We start from the raw sequence: 22310 nt of genomic DNA on the forward strand, positions 1-22310 counted from the left end.
ATATGGGTTGTCAACAAAAAACGGATAGACGAGAACGGGAGGAAGATCCTCATGGATGGTAGTTGATAGTCAAAACAGATTCTTCGATTATTTGAAGTAACATAGGAAATCGGCATTTTTCACAATACTCGACTTAAAGTCGGGGTTTCACCAAATTAAGTTGGTAGAGAAGGACAGGGAAAAGACTGCTACTCTGTAAACAATGGAAAGTACGAAATTTGTGACTTCCTTTAGGACTGAAAAATGTGCCCGCAGTTTTCCAAGGGGAAATAGCGGTAAACTTACGAGGTTTTTCAAGCAAGGAGATAAAGTTTATTTTAGGACCAATAAAAGAATTGGCAATAAATTTACAAAAGTTCTTATGGAAAAAACGATTCAAAAGTATCTAGGATGAACAGTTTTAATAGATAATAGGAAGGTTCACTAGAGTAACCTTAGGTAATAATTTTTATTTTTTTTTCTCAAGTTTACAGAATTATTTTACTACTTTTGCGTACTCAGGGATCCGACAGCAAAATTATTAATTTTACAAAATCCAACTACATACCGGATATTGACGGAATTGTAGCAGTTTGGGACAAATATGACTACTTAACGCATAGAACGAATTTGATGAATTACCTCACCGTTTTGCGGGAGAAAGAAAATATATTTCACGTTTTTCCCCAATCACACATGACTACAGTTGTTCAGGACATTAATCAAATTTATCGATTGATTGACACGGTGAAAATTCACAATAGACAAGTGCGAAGCAGATTTCGACGATTTCAATGAATTTAAATTTAAAGCACAAGAACTTATGGAATCCAATGACAGTCATTTTGCATAAACACTCAAGTACAGCAGCAAATCGATAAACTGACTGAGACTGTTAAACAAAATTGTTGCCCCAATATTTGAAAATTTTAAGCCTACTTTATTTGCGCAAAATTAATTTGAGGAACCTTGGACAAATGAAAAACCTACATGGAATCACGGTTTTCATTTACTACTTCGTAGCAGCAAAATTTCTAGAATTATTGCTACGCTATATCTATCGCTCTCACTTTGTCGGGAGCCGTAGCAGAGCCATAGCAGAACAATGTAAAAGTATGTGCTCTGAACAGCACATGAAAACTTTAATTAGCTCTGTTCTACTACCGTACCCAATTTTTTGCTACCGCTACGCCAGAGCGGAGCACACCACTTCTTTTTTGACCATTGCTACAGCTATAGTTTTTTTAACTAACAAAACACCGAGCAGTAAGCGCGGGAATAGTCCGCATTAGCGTTTTCTCATCAACTTGCAAGTTCTTCGCTACAACATCAGCGCAGTAACAGCGATTCATCTGTTGTCTAAACAACAACAGCAGATGCAGTTAAGCAACAACAACAACATCAGGTGCAGTAGTAACAGTAATGCCAAAATTGTGCCTAGAGTAGGGAAATCAAAGGCTTCTATTTATAAGTTTCAGTTCTAATTTAGATTTCAACAACAGCACATAGTGCTGATTAAATATACGTAGTGCTAAGTAAATAATTTGTTCAACTTGGATTTCATTAAAAGCACATAGTGCTGTGGAAATAATTTGTATTTGCTATATATTCAACCGGAAGTTTGAAATTCGCATTTTAGGCATATGGGGCTTGGAGTAGTATTGACTAGAGATAGAAAATATTTCAGTACCTGTGATTTTGTCACTGCTACTTAACCACTACTGCTATGGTTGATATATAAAATAAGTTAATTTAGCTTTAAGCGGGTAATACTTATGTACAAATTAAATTGATTACAGAAACCTCAATGCGGTAGTAAAGCCAATTATAAAACTTTTAATCTTAAAATTGCATAAATTTTATATACATATGTACATATATGTATATTGGTACTGTAAATATAAGTAACGAAATATTTTTAAAATGAAGTTTTCGTTTACTTTAAATAGTTTCTATTGAGTATCCTTATATTGAAAAAAACCTTCAGAGATTATATTTATTATTACTTAAAAAATGTGCTTTTTAAAAAATAACGGATATTTACATTAATTTTTGTACGAAACGGTTACAAATCATTTTGCTTATACTTAATAAAAATTAAAGATGTCTGTCAAAAAGAACAAAAACGAGTTATGTGTGGTTTCATTGCTGTAACGGCAAATTATGTATCCGAAAATTTTGAATTAACGTCAATACTTTTATCATAATCCCAAATAAAGCAAAATCATACAGCTGAAAACTTAGGTAAGGCGATACAACAAATCATAAGTGATTGGAAAATTAAGGACAAAATATTGCTAGCTGTTTCGGATAATGCTAGTAACATAAAAAGTGTCATAATTAATAAGTTAGGTTGGAAGCATTTTGGATATATTGCTCACACAATTAATTTAATTGTAAAAGAAGAATCCTTCTGAAGTATTTAGAGATACTACAGTAAGCATTAGTGGTGAAACGTATTGCACAGGTTCGCTGGTAAAACCAATCACAAATGGTCTATTATATGTGTATGGACACAGGCGAACTGAAATATTTTCAAACACCATAAAAAAAGTGATTGAAATTTTTTTAAATGGAATTAGAGAACGTTTTAGCATTTTACAACATAGCAATACACTTATGGTAGCTACTTTTCTCGACCCCAGATTCAAATTAGTGGCGTTGACTGATGAATCGGCACAAAAAAAAATATAAAACGTTATCTAATAGAAGTGCAAAGGGAAGAAATAGAATTTCAGACTGAAAGAACAGAAGACAAGTAAGGAAGGGCTAAGTTCGGGTGTCACCGAACATTTTATACTCTCGCATGATAAAGTGATAATCGAGATTTCATTATCCGTCATTTACATATTTTTTATTTTGTTTTGTAAAATTAATTAGATTAGATCAATTTGTGTACTTTGAGTATATAATTGTATTTTCATTTCCTAATGTATGTATATACATACATACATATTATACAGAGAAGGCATCAGATGTAATTCAAAATAGCGTTATATTGGAAGAAGGCGTGGTTGTGAACCGATTTCACCCATATTTTGTACATGTCATCAGGATGTTAAGAAAATATTACATACCGAATAAGTACCGAACATAAGTGGGCGACGCCACGCCCATTTTCAATTTTTAAAAAAAGTCTAAATGCAGCTTCTTTCTGCCATTTCTTCCGTAAAATTTAGTGTTTCTGACGTTTTTTTTTAATCGGTTAACGCACTTTTCGTGATTTTCAACATAACCTTTGTATGAGAGGTGGGCGTGGTTATTATCCGATTTCTCCCATTTTTGAATTGTATATGGAAATGCCTGAAGGAAACGACTCTATAGAGTTTGGTTGACATAGCTACAGTAGTTTCCGAGATATGTACAAAAAACTTAGTAGGGGGCGGGGCCACGCCCACTTTTCCAAAAAAATTTCGTCCAAATATGCCTCTCCTTAATGCGATCCTTTATGCCAAATTTCACTTTAATATCTTTATTTATGGCTTCGTTATGACACTTTATAGGTTTTCGGTTTTCGGTTTTCGCCATTTTGTGGGCGTAGCAGTGGGCCGATTTTGCCCATCTTCGAACTTAACCATTTTATTGAACCAAGGAATACGTGTACCAAGTTTCATCATGATATCTCAATTTTTACTCAAGTTACAGCTTGCACGGACGGACGGACGGACAGACAGACATCCGGATCTCAACTCTACTCGTCACCCTGATCACTTTGGTATATATAACTTTATATCTGACTCTTTTAGTTTTAGGACTTACAAACAACCGTTATGTGAACAAAACTATAATACTCTCTTTAGCAACTTTGTTGCGAGAGTATAAAAATGTAGAACAATCAGTATCAATATGGAGTTCTTTCGATAAATACGCTAATGATCATAAGCCACATAGTAGCGTAGAAGCAAAAGGCATTATTGAAATTCAGCGCTATTTGGAAGATGGGCTGGTTTCCCGTAGTTGGGACTCATTTCATTGGTGGTTTGAAAATAAATACAGATATCCCAAAATGGCAGACTTAGCAAAAAAGTATTTGTGTGTTTTAGCCTAATTTCTGTTTATTCTAATAAATATGTACATTGTACGTAAATGAAAAGGAAACAATTTTGTTCTACTTTATTGGCCTTTGTCTGTTATAATTTTTATTACAGTCACAGTAACAGTTTAAAATCACTGCTACTACAAAGTCACAGTCACAAGTAGCAGTGTTCCTTAAAAGTCACAACACCGCCCTATCACTAGTATTGATCTGATTTTATCCATTTTAGCCACAAGAACACGCTTTCTTAATTTCTTTAAGATATCTCACATATAGACCTATATACACGGTCAATCGTTGGCTCGACAGTTTTTTGGTTAGGTATATGGGGACAAGAGGAAGCATTGATCTGTTTTTCCCCTTTTTCGGCACAAGGGCACAATTTTATAAAAAAAATAGTCTTTCTTAATTTCAATAATATTTTTCGGATTTGTACCAATATGTTCGGCAAAAATCAATAATTGTGTACCACTATTCCGTAACTGGGGACTTGAAAAGTTCTAGTTCGATTTCGACTATTTTTGCACATGGAATGGCATTTCTTAAGGTTTGATTGGCAGTCTGTACTAAATGTAACATTTTAATATATGGGAAGTAGACGATGTTGTTTTGTGCATTTTCAGAATGCCTTATGTTACAATGTCGAAAAAATGTTATGGTGGAAATTGGTAAAGTTGTTCCTGAAAAATAGGATATTACGGTGCCATGCCTCGCCTCCAATTCTCATACCGGTTCCGCTCTTTCGTACTATCTCTGCTGTGAAACTTAGTGTACAGACAGTATTCAGACAGTTATCGCTCAAAGTAGTTTTTAACACAACCTTTAAATGGAGAGTAGGTGTGATAATCATCTGATTTCATCCATACTCAAAGTGAGTAGAAATACTTTTTCTTAGCAAGTTTGGTTGAAATAGCCCTAGCGATTTGTGAGATATGCACATTACATAATTCCATTAGAGTTAAAAAAAACTGAAATAGGTTATGTGAACAAAACTTTTAATACCTGTACAAACACTTTGCGAGAATATAAAAATAAGCACAAAGTTATACTAATTTATGCACCACATATACTATATATGTAAACACATAGTTATATTTGTCATTTAATCGTGCCAACTATTAACATATGCTTGTAATGAATAATGATACAGATTTGTATGTATATAAACATGATATTTAAACGAATTAATATTTATAAATCATTATAAATAAGTGATTTATGTACCGCATATACATACATATGTACATACAGCGAAAACTCCACATAACGAAACTCCATTTAACGATAAACTCGTTATAACGTAAACAATACCGAAAATGATTTGCTTTGCTTAAGATTTGCGAAGCGACTGTCTCTGCTTTTCACACAACACATCATTCAGCTCATGATGGTGACCAAGGTTGATTTCGCTCTATGCGTCTGTCTATCTGTTTGTTTAAACGCAAACTAGTCCCTCAGCTTTTGAGATATCGATCTGAAAACTTTCACACGTCCTTTTCTATACCATTACAGCTGCCACACAAACTAATCGATCAAAATAAAGTCTTTGTAAGGAAAACTTTTTTTATTTCACAAATTATCTGCACTAAATTGTCATCACGAATTATTGTCCAAGGATCTTGGAAAAATTTGACAAAGTATCTTTACGAAATTTGATGCAGATTAATATCCAAGGCAGCGATATAATATCCCCCTTGCTAGCTCATCCGCTATGCAGTTACCAGCGATTCCTATATCCCCAGGCACTCAAACGAGCTTGATTTATTTCTAGTCAGGACAGACTTTCCGTGACCAGCTTTGACCGTGCACTTAGCGAACTCAGCGTTGGTATTACCGGTAACTGCTATCGCTACTGCTGTCGAAGTGAATGCTCACTTCCATAAAAGAGGCTGCGTAGCAGTACGCCTACTGAGCTCACTGTGAATCTTCTTCAGAGACTCTGGCGGGAAGTTTGTTAGCAAACTAAAAAACGTCAAGCAAAAATAACTTATTTTGACTTTTTAAAATCGTATGTATGACGTTTTTGAAATAAATTAAAGTAAAGTACTTCTTTCTTAAATATTGGTCGTAATATGCCTTCCCTCTGTATAACGAAAACGTTTTATTACTTAAAAAGTATCACGTCCTTGGCCTGTTGAATTTCGTTACATAGAGTTTTATGGTATGCCCTAATATGCGTGTTTGACATGAATCAGGGCTCGAAAATATGGTTTCAAAAATGATATGCATAAGTGATAACATTTTCTTACTTACTTTCCAAGTTGCAGCATTGCGCCGAAAATAGCAGAATGTGTTTTGAAACCAATTATAAATTTCGTTTAAAGTTAACTGCTTGTCAGGTGACTCTATAATAGACTTGAAATATATTAAAGAAACAGTGTAATAATATAGCAAAAAAGCAGAAATAATTTATATATTTAAAATGGGCTCAATTGAAACAATAACATAGTGATAAAGGTTGTGCAGTTGCGATCACTGATCCTGCTAAGTGTGGATCAAAATATTCTCATGTGTCGACGAAGCGCTTTCAGCCTATCGGAAATTTATTAAGGCGGCGACCAATATAAATTATAGTAAATTCGCCTGGTTTGCAAAGGCATGATAATGGAGTACCAACAAGTATGTGTATTTAGTAGAGTGTGGCCTCCTCTGTTTAGCAAGGAAGTACATGGCTCCACCTGGAAATAACGCTAACTACAAAAGGGGCGAAGAGAAGAAACGACTAATATGCTTTTATTGCACGACGAAACTGATTGCGTGAATACACCCAGAAAAAAGGAAATAATTATCAATTCCACAAGCTTTGTTATAAAGGGTAATATGCATTAGGAAGTATAGTCACGCTGATTCAATGTCTAGTTTTACATATTACAAAAACATAGCGATTTACGTTGGTCATCGTACATGTAGAAGTAGTAGTACATAGTAAAAATTTATTAAATGTGTTTTTCTTCCTAAGTGACTGTACAATCAACTACAGACAGATACGTTTCAGTAGCACAATTCGTTTTCAGATAAAATAAATACAGAATTGATTCCGGATTTCTTCAATCTTAAGGAGTTGCGTAAGGAGCAAGAGTTTTAGTTAGAATTGTGGATTAGGCCTTAATAAATTCATAGACACTTTACCAAAAATTTATAGTAGCGCTGTTTTGTAATTAATCGGCGATTTAACCGATAGTTGGTAGTAACAGATTCCAATTTCTGTTGATTTCTTTCGTGTTTGTCGGTATTTATAGTTACATAATTATGTATATACTTGTATAAGTTACCTGCCGTATAAGTGAAGCATATGTGAAAGGAGGTCGTACATCAGCATTTTTATAAAACTCTCGATTTCGGTGTATTTCTGAAAGAATGTATAAAATGTGTAAAATTAATTACGAATAAACTAGAAAATCCGGTCTTTTCGAATGTACAATGTATTGTTACCTTGTTGGACATCCAAACCGGCTCTTTCCAACATATAAGGCAAACCTGCAAGGCATTGTAATTTTATTGATTTTTGTTTTTGTTCACTCAACAAAAAAAAATGTTTGCTTAAAATAAATAATAGTAAAAATAATTTGAAAGTTAGAATAGTGATTTACATATACTTAATCTTTGAGTTGAAATTATTTAATGGGCAAGTTATATTTGAAGTCCCAACTTTCAATTAAAGCACCTTGAGACGCTATTTGAGATATTTGACTCAGCTTTGAATTTGGTTCCCATTATATTAGAATTATAATATCTTTAAGAAAATGTATTTGAACATGTTTAATTAAAGTTTTAGGGGTAATCAGAATTTTCAAAAAACGTTTTTTTCATTGAAAGTAATTTTCTTTGAAAATTTGAAGTAAGCCCGACAAATACTTTTCGAGCTATTCGTTAATTAGCAAAGGGCTCTGGTACGTTCGAGACCGGCGAAGTGAATCGGAAAACTTAAAATATGTTTTTTGCAAACCACAGTAGTTTGAAACTACTCGGTGGATCAACACAAACAGCCAATCCGTTTTCAATTCATTTTTGTTTCTTCGAATTTCTGTCAAGTCGAAACCTCATTTAATGATTCTATGTTTTCACTTTTATAAAATTATGTTATGTTGTTTGTATTGTATTATGTTGTTTTATGATTGTTTTACAAAAGTGTTCAATAATGTTCCCCAAAATTCACGTTTACAGAGTCGGCACTTTTCATAACTTTAAAACTAATGCACCAATCGTTTTAGACACACACACACTTTTTTGGGTAAAATTTATGAGGTAAGGACGAAGAGTTATTTTGATAAAAAAATTTCAAAAAAGTAAGACTTCTCATTCACTACGTATAAAAAAATGTTAAAATTTTATTTACAATTTTGTAAAATTGAGAAACTAAAATCGTTATCCATATCGCAAACGGATTCATGATCAACTAATGGACTGATTGAAGTGAGGACGAAGTTATCATTTTCTGAGATGGAGTGGTACTATTTGTTTCTGTTCCATTTACAAGTATATAAGGTTTTGGTAGTCGACTTAATTTATGCTGGCGATTGAAAATAATGGTTTTTCATATGTTTTATAACTGATTAAAAAAGTCGGTTAATATTTATAGGAGAATGTTGTTCACACATTTTCAACTATCTATTATGTAGATAACATCAATCAAAAATGGTTGTTAATTTGGAAACTTACCGCCCGTTAGGGAAATGGGGGTTTTATCGTTGATTCGCTTTCTAATCGCAGATATGTTAGCCGTGGTCAGAATAGGTGAGCTAATCGGTATGCTACGAGTGCTATTCACATTCATCGACATGTTCAAATTAGTTACACCTTGTAAGTTAGTTACTTGCGGTACCGCCATTGGCATTACCGACCCCATAGTTGTTGGGCTCAGGCTGGCTGAGATATTGCTGTAAGGTGATTCCAATGGTTCCTTAATAAGAAATGGTATTGTGTAGTCATCTCAAGGTATAAGTTTCTTCTTCGTTAAAATTTTTTGATGCAGCCTTCTTTCAACTCACCTTCGACTCGATATTTTCAGTATTTAAAAATTGTTTTGTTAAATAAAGATGATGCATCATAGCCTGTAATCGATCGCGCTCCTTCTGCAAGTGAACTTCCAGCTGTGATACGACTTGCATTTGAACTCGTGCTTGTGCTGTGGACCGATCGTCCAAGTTATGTTCGGAGTTTAAATGTCTATTGTTAAGTATATTAAAATAAAGAAAATGTCAAAAGGTAAATAACAATAAATATTATCTTAAAAAGAGTTAAATATCGGAAAAGAAGTTAATGACAGTTTCCACCAGGTTGTGGTTTTACTATTATTTTTTTTACACGCTTTCAAAATATATAAAAGTAATCGTATTAAAATAATAAAATTTTATATTAGCTGTATAATTAAAACTGCTTTTGAGTACTTAGTACTTTTTTCCGAACCCATGTTTCGACCGACTTTAAATCACGGAATTTATTCCTTTGAGTAGATTATCTCACATATCCCTCTTCGGTGTACAAAAATGGCATTTAATATCTTCATCGAGGAGATTTGAAGCTAACCTACACGAAATCTCCTTGTGCGGCTCTGAATAAGCTCTATCTATATGTCAGTAAGGAAGTTTATCACATTATCGCAGCTGATTTAGACGCTACAAACAGAAAAAAATTTAGACAAACAATCAAATTAAAAGCAATTGTTAAAACTCAAAACAGATTCTTTAAAGTCTTACCGCTGGTGGAGGAAAATAAAGACATTTCATTGAGTGAGAATTTTTTTATTTTTAAATCTAGCTTATCTAATTAAATGTGAATGACTAAGTTTATGTTTGTATATAATATTGTGTAACACGACATGGGGCTGTTTTTAATTGTACAACTAATGCATGTGCGTGTGTATATTTGTATGTATTTGTGTTACATAAATTATTTTCAAGCCCATGCCCAAAGGTTTTTTAGAAACACTATTTTATCAATACTTACATTTGTTTATCTATGCATGCGTGTAAATTAGGGTGTGTCATTCTGAGGCAACCTTTTTTCAACTGAAAGAAAGGCTAAAAACTTTCGAAAATGTGAAAAAGAAAGTCACTCAAAAGATGAGCTCTTAATACTAATATTTAAAAGGTGCCTATGTCAAATTTTCTGTTTTCCATATAAATTACATGGAAAAAAATCATTTTTTTTGTGGTGGTTATTGTGCGGAGGTTATTCTATGTGCACGCGATGGCTGCCCGTAAGGATGGTAAACTCGATTCCGATTCTACTCGAAAATCGAGTTTTCTCGTAAAATAATCGATTTTTCGGAATCGATCTTCAGTAGTCGAAGTCGATTAAGAATCGATTCTTGACATTCGAAAAATCGATTATATTACGAGAAAACTCGATTTTCCTGTAGAATCGGAATCGAGTTTACCATCCCTACTGGCAGCCATCGCGTGCACATATATTAACCTCCGCACAATAACCACCACAAAAAAAATGATTTTTTTTCCATGTAATTTATATGGAAAACAGAAAATTTGAAATAGGCACCTCTTAATATTAATATTAAGAGCTCATCTTTTGAGTGACTTTCTTTTTTACATTTTCGAAAGTTTTTAGCCTGTTTTTCAGTTGAAAAAAAGGTGGACTCAGAATGACACATCCTAGTGTAAATGCATATAAATTTATGTAATTTGTTAATAAATTTGTTTCATTGATAATAATAAGCATGTTCAAAGATATTTGAACAGCAATGCATCTGAATAATGAAGGGTGTAACCGAATATTTTATTCTCTTGCAACTTCCAAGAATCAAAGTACAAATTTCCTTGAGGAAATATGGGAGTAGGGGGTAGTATTGACTCGATTTTATCCATTTTAGTCAGTAACACATACTTTCAACATACCACATACAAAAAAAGTTTCTTGGGCTTCATTAAGGTACCTCACATACAGTCACCAATCATATGAAGTAAAGTCAGCCGGTTGTTGGAAATTTCTGATATTGGTTATAAAGGGTCTAGGTCAAGTTTTTGACCAGTTTTATCTATTTTAGGCACAAAGATACTCTGTTATGAGTAAAACACGCTCTATAATTTTCATTGAGATAACTCACATATTGACCGATATATACGGTATAAAGTCAACCGGAAGTTCTATGAGTTTAAATTGTAAAGGGTGATCCGTTTCTAGATCCACTACTTTTTCAAAGAAAAAACATGGAAACTTCAAATTTACTGGTGAATGTTTATTACCATTCGAAAGAACATTCTCTAACACTTACATTTTGAATAGCCCACGGCTGCGTTTTAGATGATCCATTCGAGTCCAATTTTCGATGACTCGCTCGAGCATTTCGACTGGTAACTGGCGATTGACAAGCGTGATGTTTTGCTACAAAGCCTGAATCGCAGCAGAATTACCCGCATAGACTTTAGACTTTACATATCCCCACAGGAAAAAGTCTAACGGTGTGATATCACACGATCTTGGTGGCCAATTGACCAGCCGAAAACGTGAAATTATCTGCTCATCGAAGTGTTCTTTTGAAAAATCCATTGATTGATGAGATGTGGGAAGGGTCTTTTTGAAACCAAATGTCGCCGAGATCACGAGCTTCAATTTCAGGTATCAAATAGTCGGTTATTATTTTTCGATAACGGTCGCCATTGACGGTAACGTTCTCACCGGCATCATTTTTGAAGAAATATGGACCGATGATTCTACTGGCCCACAAGCCACACAAAACCATTGTTTTTTTCTGGTCTTCACGTATAGTTTCAGTTATACCCGAGTTCACACTAGTAGTTTCTTCTTTTCACAATTTGGCACCAATTCGAAATACTAAGTGCAGTCGGGTTCTTCTCCACCTGATCTCTCCAACGGACATACTTTTCCTCTCTTTTTCCCGGCGGTTACTGCGTCGAATACTTTTAGAACTGGAGTGTTTTCACCCATACGGAAGACATGACCTAGGCAGCGAAGCCACTGTCTCTAAATTCGCTGAACTATGTCAATGTCGTTGTATAACTCGTACAGCCCATCGTTCCATCGAATACGATAGTCGCCGTGGCCAAACCGCAAATGACCACGGCGATGGGGGTGGACGAGCAAATTGCTCGTCTATATGGGGTAGTTTGAGGTTTAAATGATAGGGTACTTAGAAGGTGTGAAAGTTATGCGACTAGTAGGATTAAATGGTAGACGCGGGAGTTAACCTTGAACAGGAGGACTGTCAGGCGTTTGAGGCGAAAGTTTCAACGCACCTGACGGTCCAATTGTGATAGGCTGCCCCAGCTTAGGTATGAATTTAGTTGTGCGGATAGGGAGTACAAAGAAATGATAGTTAAGATTAAAGAGGAAGACTGGAAGAGCTTTGTTAGGGAAAATAGGAACGACCCCTAGGGTCAGGTCTATAGGATCTGTCGGGGTCGTAGGAGGATAAGGATAAGATCAGGGGCGATCCTCGATGTTATCGGGGCATCAGTCTGCTTCCAGTACTTGGAAAAGTGCTGGAAAGAGTCATGGTGGAACGGCTTCAGGAGCTAACGCGGGATATGTGGTCGGATAGGCAGTATGGGTTCAGGAAAGAACGCAGTATAGAGGATGCGTGGTTTTATGTTCAGAATGTCGTTAGGGAGAATGTGAACAAATATGTCCTTTGCATATTTTTTGACTTCAAGGGGGTGTTTGATTACCTAAGCTGAGATCGAGTGGTGGAGGAGCTTGGCTGTCCGGAAATTAATCTTTGACGGAGTTATTTTTCGGACATAAAGACCTCTCTTGTCGGCATGAATGGGAGTGTGGAGATTGGAGTTGTTCGTGGCTGCCAGCAGGGTTCCACCTGTGGTCCATATATTTGGAGCCTTATGATGGACACTCTGCTTGGGCAGCTCGAGCCACTCTGTAAGTGTTGTGCCTATGCGAACGACCTTCTTCTTATGGTCGAAGGTCGCTCGCGGTATGAGCTAGAGCGGGCGGGAGGAGATCTCTTAGAGATCGTGAATTCTTGGGGTGTAGATGTGGGAGTTGACATATAGAGGGAGAAAACGGTGGAAATTCTGCTTAAGGGCAGATTGTCTTCGGTTCGTCCACCGATTGTTCGTGTGAATGGGGTCAGCATGAGATATGTGACGCAAGTCAAATATCTGGGGTTTACCATGAGTGAAAGAATGTGTTTTACTCCATACTTGGCGAATGTGAAGGAGCGACAGCAGGCAACCGTACTCAAAATACGACGCATTTTGAGGAGTGATTGGGGTCTTGAACGTCATGCTGTCCACACCATATATCGTGGCTTGTGCCACATATGGAGCCGCTGTATGGTGGGAAGCAGCCTCGACTGTTTAGGGTCTCAAAAACTCCTCTCAATTCAGCACTGTATGATGCTTGCTTGTTTGCCTGTATGTTGCACTGTCTCAACAGATGCTATGCAGGTTTTGTTAGGTGCACCCCCTCTTGACCGGATTGTCATACAGCGTGCTGTTGCATTCAGGTTAAGAAGGGGCTTGAGTGTGTCATTGCTGTGAATGACTTGACTTCCGACGATGAAGTGGAGAGTGGAGAGCGAGGATATCATTTAATAGCAGAATGTCCGATTTACTCGGTTATTAGGGATCTGGACGATTAGAGGTGTGATCTCCACTAGTCGGAATATCGAACATTTAGGGAATGTTTACGCGTGAGTTGTTTAAGTGGCTAAGGCGATTAGCTGGGAACTATGGTTAGATTTTGTATGAGTGGTATGTGTATGTGATGTGTGTATGGGGTCCACCCCCTGGCCACCAGTCCAGAGCCGTAGGGAAGCTCAACTGGTAGTAGCTTCGGCTACGAGGTCTGACCAGAGACTTAATTCTGGTACCACGGGGAGCAGGAGCCCTTGGAGTTTACTCCAACCTGCTCATGCGGACTGGCCTTCGGGTAGTATCGTAGTGGTTGCGGTTTAAACCCAAATGCGGGAAGAACTGACTTTGTCAGTTGAATGTGGAGTTGCGTTGCAACCGGGTGCCGGACCTTTGGTACAGAAAAGGCCTAGCATTCTCAGCTCGCTGATCAACGCATTGATTTTATCCGCTGTGCTTTTGACCGCTGTGGGGTAAGGCTGTCGTCAGCAGGTACCCACATTAAACACACAGTGACGTGGGAGCCAAGTCGAGAGCCCGACGACTGTTTGTTTGATAACAGTAGATATTTCGTCTTGCCTTCGCTCACTATAACACCCATTTGCTTTGGTTCCTAACCCTGTTTGGAGAAAGCGGCGTACACCAGCAGCTGTATTTTCTTATAAAAGATTTTGCCTTCTCAATTCAGTTTTGCGTTTCGAAATATTCCGGTGTGCATCGATCCTTGTTTCACGGGCCTTTTCCAACTATTGGCGCATGGTGAGTATCTGGTCAGTTGTAGATTTTCATTGTCTAAAGTCACACTGATAAGGTCTAATCAATTCGTTGACAGTGGGCCTTATTCTTTCACATAGTTCGCTCTATACAACTTTATGTACGATAGTTGGTGGTAGTTGGCGCAGATTGTAGGGATTTTTTGTGGATTGGGCGGAACACACTTACAGTCCTATTCTGAGAAAACCTCTCAACTGATTTTTGAGGAAATATTTGTGAGGTTATTTTTGCTCTAACCTCACAAAAAAAAAACAGCACTTTTACAAAAACAAACAAAACAAAATATCTATTAAATTTGTTGCATATACATATAATAGTTTCGTTTATTTTTAAGATTTCAAAATGTCAAAGAACAACTCTTATTTACAAATAAAATCATGTCCGAATTATTTAAAATTTATTTATATGTCTTTTTGTTCGAACATAAAAAGAGTAAAATATGCAAGACCGTAAGTAACATATTAGCTAACACATATTTACGTTTCTCACCAAACATATTTACATTTCTTAATAATTATTACGAAACGTATAAGCATATTTTTGCTATACTTTCGCTGACTATCATTTCCTGTTTACGTCCCAAATTTTATTTAGCCCATTTCCGATCGTTGCACGCGCGACCCAAAAGTGCTGACGTAGCGTCTGCATTGAATGCACGATCACGTTGCACTGCATGTAATGATCGCTGCTCACACACTTTTAATTCCAATATAACTAATTTTTAACATAAGTTTCACAGTCAGTAGTTAAGTGGTAGTCAATAAGTATAGTTAAGAAAAAGAGGTTCAACTAAGAAGACATAGTCTTCCCAACGAATAATAATAAATAAACGAAAAAATTATATTATAAAATAAAATCCTTTTTAAAATAAAGAAAATAACAAGTATTTTATTAACTTATTTATTGTAATAGACAAATACTTATATTTATAAAAGATAATGCCTTTGGAATAGTTTCTCCATTATATTTCAATAAAATTGCAAATTTGCAAGGTCTGCTTTCAGACACCACAAATCACAAATCACCTCAGCATACCGAAAACCTCACAATGATGAGGGTGGTGTTTGTTTTTTAGATCATGAGAATAGGGCTGTTAAATTTCAATCGTCGGGCATGCCTCCGTGCGGCCATATTCTAAACAGAAGCTGATACATGCGTCTCCCGCCGCTTTGTTGATTTTCAGACGGATAGTTGCTATTCGAACTTCCTCATGTTCGTGCAATGGAACGTCCGCATCTTTTCTTGGAATTTTCGAGCATTACTCTTCATACTCACGCATTGCGGTCTTTCTCGTGTTTTGCCTCACTTTTTTTCGTCCCATCCCGCTCGACCACAACATGTAACGTTGCGAGATAGGCAGTCTGTTTTCTCTTCGCAGTGACACTCTTCATATTGCATTTTCCGAAAACCAATGGTTTCGTTTGCAGCTGTATGTAAGTAGCAGTTTTTAACAGAATCGTTTAATGGGGAGTGGTCATCTTCAACCATTTTTATAGTGTCAGTAGGGGTGCTTTAGGGATTTATCCTGAGTGAATTTGGCTATTGTAGTAGTCTAGGAGATATGTACAAGTGTCTCTAGCTACTGTGATCCCCTGTGCCAAATTAGAGTTCTAGAGTATATCTTACTTTAGACTTTACTTACGCCGCTTTATACGTTTTCGGTTAATGGCGTTTTGTGGGTATGGCAAGGAACATGCAAGTTTCATCAAGATATCTTAATTTTTACTCAAGATACAGCTTGCACTGGCGGACTGACATACAGACAGTCAGCCGGATTTCAACTCCTCCTTTGATTATTTATATGTAGATAATCCTGTATCTATCTCGATTAGTTTTAGGTGGTACGTACAACCGTTAGGTGAACAAAACTATTATACTCTGTAGCAACAGGTCGCAAGAATATATAAATGAAACCAAAAAATCATTCGAGCTTGGAGAGTACTGTCAGAAATATTTCTTTAAATAGCTCAGGCACACGACGACCTTTTATATAATATTAAACCAACAAATGTAAATGAACAAAAGTGTAAGCCTGTTAACATATGTACATTTTCCATAAGACCAAAAATTTGTCAGGCGGTTAAAATTTACATATAATATCGTAGTACCACTAGAAAATGAAGTCTTTATCTAAGCGTTTACTTAGAAGAAACACACATGTGTGCACACTGATCGTAAAAAAACAAACATTTTCGCCAACATGGATTGGTGTGCGAGTAAATCGCAGTTGAACACATACTGATCGAACACACATGTATGCCGTGTATGGCCACTCTTAGTTGTATTTGAATAAAAATATATATACTCTGTAGCATTCTGGCATATTGCAAGAGTATAAAAAGACGACTTGTAAAACAAAATAAACCATGCCATTGTAATGTTCTTTTAACACATATTATCTAGTAGATTAGCGAATAGAATGAATCTAATCGAATCACTTAAAATTTTTGGTTGGAACATGTTATGTGAGCAAAATTGTATAAGCTTTATATGCTTCTGTTACTTGCTGAAGTAATAAAGGCCGTTTCTCATACAAATTTCCTCGCTTTGCGAAACAGTTCCTACTCAGCCCTATCATGCTTTCGTATGTCGACCGTAAGTTCGAAATGCGTAGAGTGACATTCTCTGAATACACTCGAAATGTGAAATTTTGAGTTTTTTCGGATTTTTTGTACAACAAGTCTTTGCTAGAGGAGAAATAAATTTGAAAAAACAAATAAGTTTTTATTAAATTCAAACTAAAACTTATTTGTCACGAGTAAAATAATCTTTAATGTGATTTATGCAGGATCTAAAGTAATTACCACCAAGCAGCAATATGCACTAATAATTGAACTGTTACAGCCCGAAATAGCGTAGGGTTTTGCTAGGTCTCCTAAAGAAGAAGCAACTTTTTGGAAAATGGATAAGTTGGACGATCTTTCCTCGGCTATGCGACGCAGAGCATTTAAAAATAAAAACGACTTGAAGAAAACAGAAGTAAAAGCTATTGGAAGGCACAATATAGCTAAGGAGAATGTGATTCTTCATCTTCTTAATTGGCGTAGACACCGCTTACGCGATTATAGCCGAATGGAGGATGGAGTCATGTGTAGAAGTTCACGCAAGTGAGGAAAGTTCTCTGATCGCCATTCACTTGGGAGTTTCCAGAAACGATTCTTTTACACATGGCTCAAGCAGCTCACTACTTCCGGTCTTTGACCAAGTATCCTCTGGGTAGCCTAAGAACATCCGTTCGAAGGCGAGCTAATGTGAGAAGGCGAAACATTCCCTACATAGGGTTGTGCGCTGGGCTTGGGACCCGCCACGTAAAAAGCAATACCAATGAAAACTAAACGACAGCCTCGGATGAGAGACCCCCCTTTTGATGACGACCATGACAAACGGAATAAGGACTACGATTTGAAGGCATGCACCTGGAATGTCCGGACCCTTAATTGGGAAGGTGCCGCTGCCAAGCTGGTTGATGTCCTCACAAAAATAAAGGCTGACATCACCGCCGTCCAAGAAATGCGATGGACGAGACAAGGACAGAGACGAGTAGGTCCTTGTGATATTTACTACAGTGGCCATATAAAGGAGCGCAAGTTTGGAGAATGTGATTGCTGCTATGAATTCAATTAAAACAGCAAATGTTGGAAGTGGAAGAAGAAAAATAATATCAAAAAATAACTAAATAAATAAACACTTAATTAAAACTGTTTAAGTATTTTGTGTTAATATTTATTTAGGATTACTGCATTCCTATAATGCCAAGAACACATGAATTTTTAGATCATGCAGAAAACAAACGGTATGCCGCTTTGCCTTCAGTGGTTGGCTCCGCATCGAAAACTTTTTATATAAACATACAAAAGCGTACATCGAACTGTTTTGTCAAAACATATGTATGTCTGACCCAAAGCGAAGCAAAAGTTCTATGTGAACTTGCCATAAGTCGTTGAACATAGTATAATGTATCAAATAAGTTGAGTATGCTGCATTTGGGGGTTAGGGTTAGGTAAAATAACAAAAAATCTATTTTGTTTTGTATTTTATTAAATTATAATGTTTTAGACTTCTTAAAAATTGAAGTAAATCCGACATATACTTCTCGTGTTAGTCTCAGAGATTAGTTGAATAAACAGACCAGCAAACTTTTGGTAAAAATAGTATTTTAAATATTATAAACAAACACTGTAATTTTATTTATCAGTATAAATTTAATATGATGAACTCTGAATATCTCAAACAGGAATTAGGAAATAAGACGAGAACAAATAATGTCTATAATTACAATTTTAAAAACAGTTGACAGTGGTGTCTCTATAAGCAAATTTTGAGTTTTTTCAGCATATAATTTTTCATATAAATAAATTTAAGAACAAAAGGGTAGTTTTGATGAAACTGTAGTCGACTTGCTGCTGAATATGTATACTCCGGTACCTACAGTTGACTTTTGATCGAAAATGTCGGTCAATGTGTGATATACATATATAACTGAAATTAAGGGTTAATCTTTCTCTTATAATGGTATGTCTGTATGTCAAAAATAGGTTGAATTGGATTTATACTTCTCTTAGCCCCCATATACCTAATATACAGATAATCGAACTTCCGGGTGACTTTGTGCCGCATATATCGGCCAATATGTGAGATATCTCAAAGAAACTGAGCTAGCGTGTTTTATTCATAACAGTGTATCTTTATGTCTAAAATAGATATATTTGTGCGAAAACTTGACTTATGTATACACATAATAGTATGTGGGAAAAATAGATAAAATCTGGTCGATACTACCCCAACTTCCATATACTAGTACATATAATGGTTTCCGTTTTTCTAACAAACCTTATGTGTCTGTTAGTATAGGAGTTATATATAATATATGTCTATACAAGAACAGCTGAACCGATTAGGTTGAAAATTGGTGGAGAGGTAGTCTAGAACCGGCGTAAGGACATAGGATACCTTTTACCTCTTTATACCAAAATTTAATAAAACTCATAAATACAAAATTTATATTTCAAATCATAAGCATTTGTTCAAAGTTCATGTTTGCAGGAATCATTTGAATATGTGCGTACAATTTTAAACCGATTCTTCCACAAAAATAATACAATTGCTAAGAATTTGGAATAGTAGGAAAGAACTGCAACCAAATACGCAGTGAAATAGATTATAACTGGCTCAGTAAAACTGATGTCATAACCTTTCCAGCGGACTTTTTCGTCTTTCCACGCCTGAGAACCGGTTCATCATTTGCAGTCCACTAGAATAACTGTCGATTAGACTTCAGTGGGAAATGATGGAGCTATGTTTCTATTGTCAAACACCGACGCAAAAATTCGGTTTTATTACGATTAAAGAGCACTCAAACACTTCTCAGAATCAGTTGTTCATTGTGTTTGTTGGATTATGAATTTGCGAGGCACACACTTTGCCCCGAGCTTTCGCCTCTTTAAGCTTAGCAAATATCTTTTCATCGGTGGATTTCCATGAGCCAAAATACCACAGTATTTTCACAAAAAAGGCAATGCTTCATTGACACACGAAATGTTTTATGATCCATTTTTTTGTAAACTAACACAAGCTGCTTCACAAAAATTCAAACTCTCCTTAACTAATACACCAGAAAGTATTTCCCTGGCTTTCATTCTTGTAAGTTTCGAGAGTATGAAAAGTTCGGTTGCACCTGATCTTAGTCCTTCCTTACTTGTTTTTTCAGTAGTTTCGGTAGTCGTCACTTGCCGGATATACCTACCGAATTTGTAGAATTCGCAGTCATAATATAATAACTAATTAATTATTATTTAGTAAATATACAGACAACATTTAAAATGAAACAGATAACTATATAATAAAAAGGTATTTTTCTATGTAAAGAATGTCTTATATTATTTTCCACCCTTTTTACTTCATATCGACCGGGTTTCAGTTGTTTAGTTACTTTTTATGGTCCTAAGAATTTAGGTCGTAACTTCATTCCGTTTCCAAATTGTGTCCGTTTGATTGCAACCATCATTTATGTTATATTCGGTTGCGCTTTTACGTTGCCTATTAAATGACTTCCTATTTTCTTCTTGAATTTTCTGTATGTTTTCTTTAGCTATTTCACATAACTTATCACGCCCATCGTTTAACTCCCTAACTTCTTCACTTTACAATAGAACCTTTTTTAGATATCATGAGGTATATTGTGGAGTCTATAAACAAATTTTTTCGGAATTTTTAGATGACATCTGTCGGAGAAATGACTGGGTGAATGAGATTCCTCATGTTTGGATCATCAGAAACACAAAAACCCAATTTATTCTTAAAAAGTACGCGAATGGTTATCGTCCCTACTAGTACCATGAAAAAATATTGATAAATAAAAAAGTAATTACGTTTGTTTTTTTTTAATTTTTCCCCATGTTCTTTTACATAAATTTTGTCAGAACATTGTCAATAAATTATAAAAAATTATGAATCTAGTAGGGACGATACCCAGGCGTTTGTGAACGTAAAAAAATTAACAAACTTGGTTGAGTAGTTTGACCGGAATCATGTCCGCCAGTTTAAAGAAGTGTGTTTCAGAAAAGCGCGTTTAAAGAGCGCGGTGTGCACTCCGAGCGCTCCGAACGTCAAGCGGTATTATTATTTTTGGGCCTTTTTCGAAACCTTCCAATCGTAAAGTGGGTTACCCTACTGACCCCTTAAGGGAAGGTCCGCTTTTACCCGCATGTCGCAACCTGTTAAAATCTTAAATGGGGCCTGTTTTGTATTTCGATTTGGGGAACTATTTATCAATTGCTGAACCTTCCCGACATACTTGTACCACTGTGAGGTATTCGGATGAGATAACATAGCTAGCATTGGGATTACTACCCTATGTATTCGTTCCACTTGTCCGTTCTCTCTTGACACCCCCGTCGTAATAAGTAGATGTCGAATACTATTATTATAGCAATAACTTTCAAAGGCTTGTGAAGCGAAAGCAGATCCCCTATCAGATATAATTCTACGCGAGTTGCCGAAATGTCAGCTTGCTTCGAAAGCCTATCTAAAACCACCTTCGCGCTTGTATCTTTTGTTGGGAAGAGCCACACAAAAGCGTCGATCACAACTCGGATATATTTGTAATGTGTTCCGGTGGAATATAGTAGTAATTTCCTACTCAATCAAAAGGTTTTTTTAATTGAAAAATGCCCTTGATTACGTGCTATCAAAATGATCTCATTATCCATTTGTTTTGGTACCACAATTGGTTCCTTTGTCGGATCTTTGCACAATATACCATGAGAGATAAAAATGTCTTCGTAAAAATCTTTTTCCAGTATTTTGCGAATTGCTCGCGCCCATTCGTCCTTTTTTTGTGCCTCTTTAAATCTGTGCTGTAACGAATTGTCTACTAACATACACGCTAATCTACTTAAAGCATCGACATGCTTCATTTTAGATTCTGACCTATGTTCTATAGAATAATTAAATTCTTGTAAAAACATTGCCTATCTAGCAACAGCGGAACATCTTTCTTCCTTAATGGCATATTAAATTCGTTGCAATCCGTTACAATTGTGAATTCCAGACCTAATAAATACACTCTCCATTTCTTTAATGCTTTGACGATGGCGAGCACTTCCAGTTCATAAAAATGATAGTTTTCTTCCGCTGAACTTGTTTTCTGGCTCATGATTTGCACTGGATCATATGTTTCATCCTCTCTTTGCAACATTACCGCTCCATACCCATGCCTTGATGCGTCTGAATGAACTTCCGTTATTGCATTTAGATTATATAATTCCAAAACTGAATATTATGATTGGAGGATGGAGTCATGTGTAGAAGGTCACGCAAGTGAGGAAAGTTCTCTGATCGCCATTCACTTGGGAGTGGCCAGAAACGATTCTTTTACACATGCCTCAAGTAGCTCACAACTTCCGGTCTTTCACCAAGTATCCTCTGGGTAGCCTAAGAACATCCGTTTGAAG

The 22310-nt window shown here is 36.0% G+C and overlaps 1 protein-coding gene across 4 annotated transcripts in view; it reads right to left on the bottom strand.

Annotated features, from left to right (window-relative positions):
• The window catches only part of LOC120779617 (putative uncharacterized protein DDB_G0282133), a 139389-nt gene that overhangs the window by 51197 nt on the left and 65882 nt on the right, over positions 1-22310 (bottom strand). For all 4 annotated transcript variants that reach the window (XR_005705684.1, XM_040111962.1, XM_040111965.1 and 1 more), the window contains exons 5-9: positions 9004-9181; positions 8675-8915; positions 7448-7492; positions 7288-7364; positions 6269-6370 (exon numbers count right to left, since the gene is read on the bottom strand). Coding sequence is in view for 3 of the 4 variants with exons in the window: in XM_040111962.1 (XP_039967896.1) it covers positions 6269-6370; positions 7288-7364; positions 7448-7492; positions 8675-8915; positions 9004-9181 (643 nt within the window). In the remaining variant the exon portion in view is untranslated. The remainder of the gene's footprint in view (positions 1-6268; positions 6371-7287; positions 7365-7447; positions 7493-8674; positions 8916-9003; positions 9182-22310) is intronic.

Source organism: Bactrocera tryoni, unplaced genomic scaffold (assembly GCF_016617805.1).
Source record: "Bactrocera tryoni isolate S06 unplaced genomic scaffold, CSIRO_BtryS06_freeze2 scaffold_11, whole genome shotgun sequence".
NCBI lineage: Eukaryota > Metazoa > Arthropoda > Insecta > Diptera > Tephritidae > Bactrocera > Bactrocera tryoni.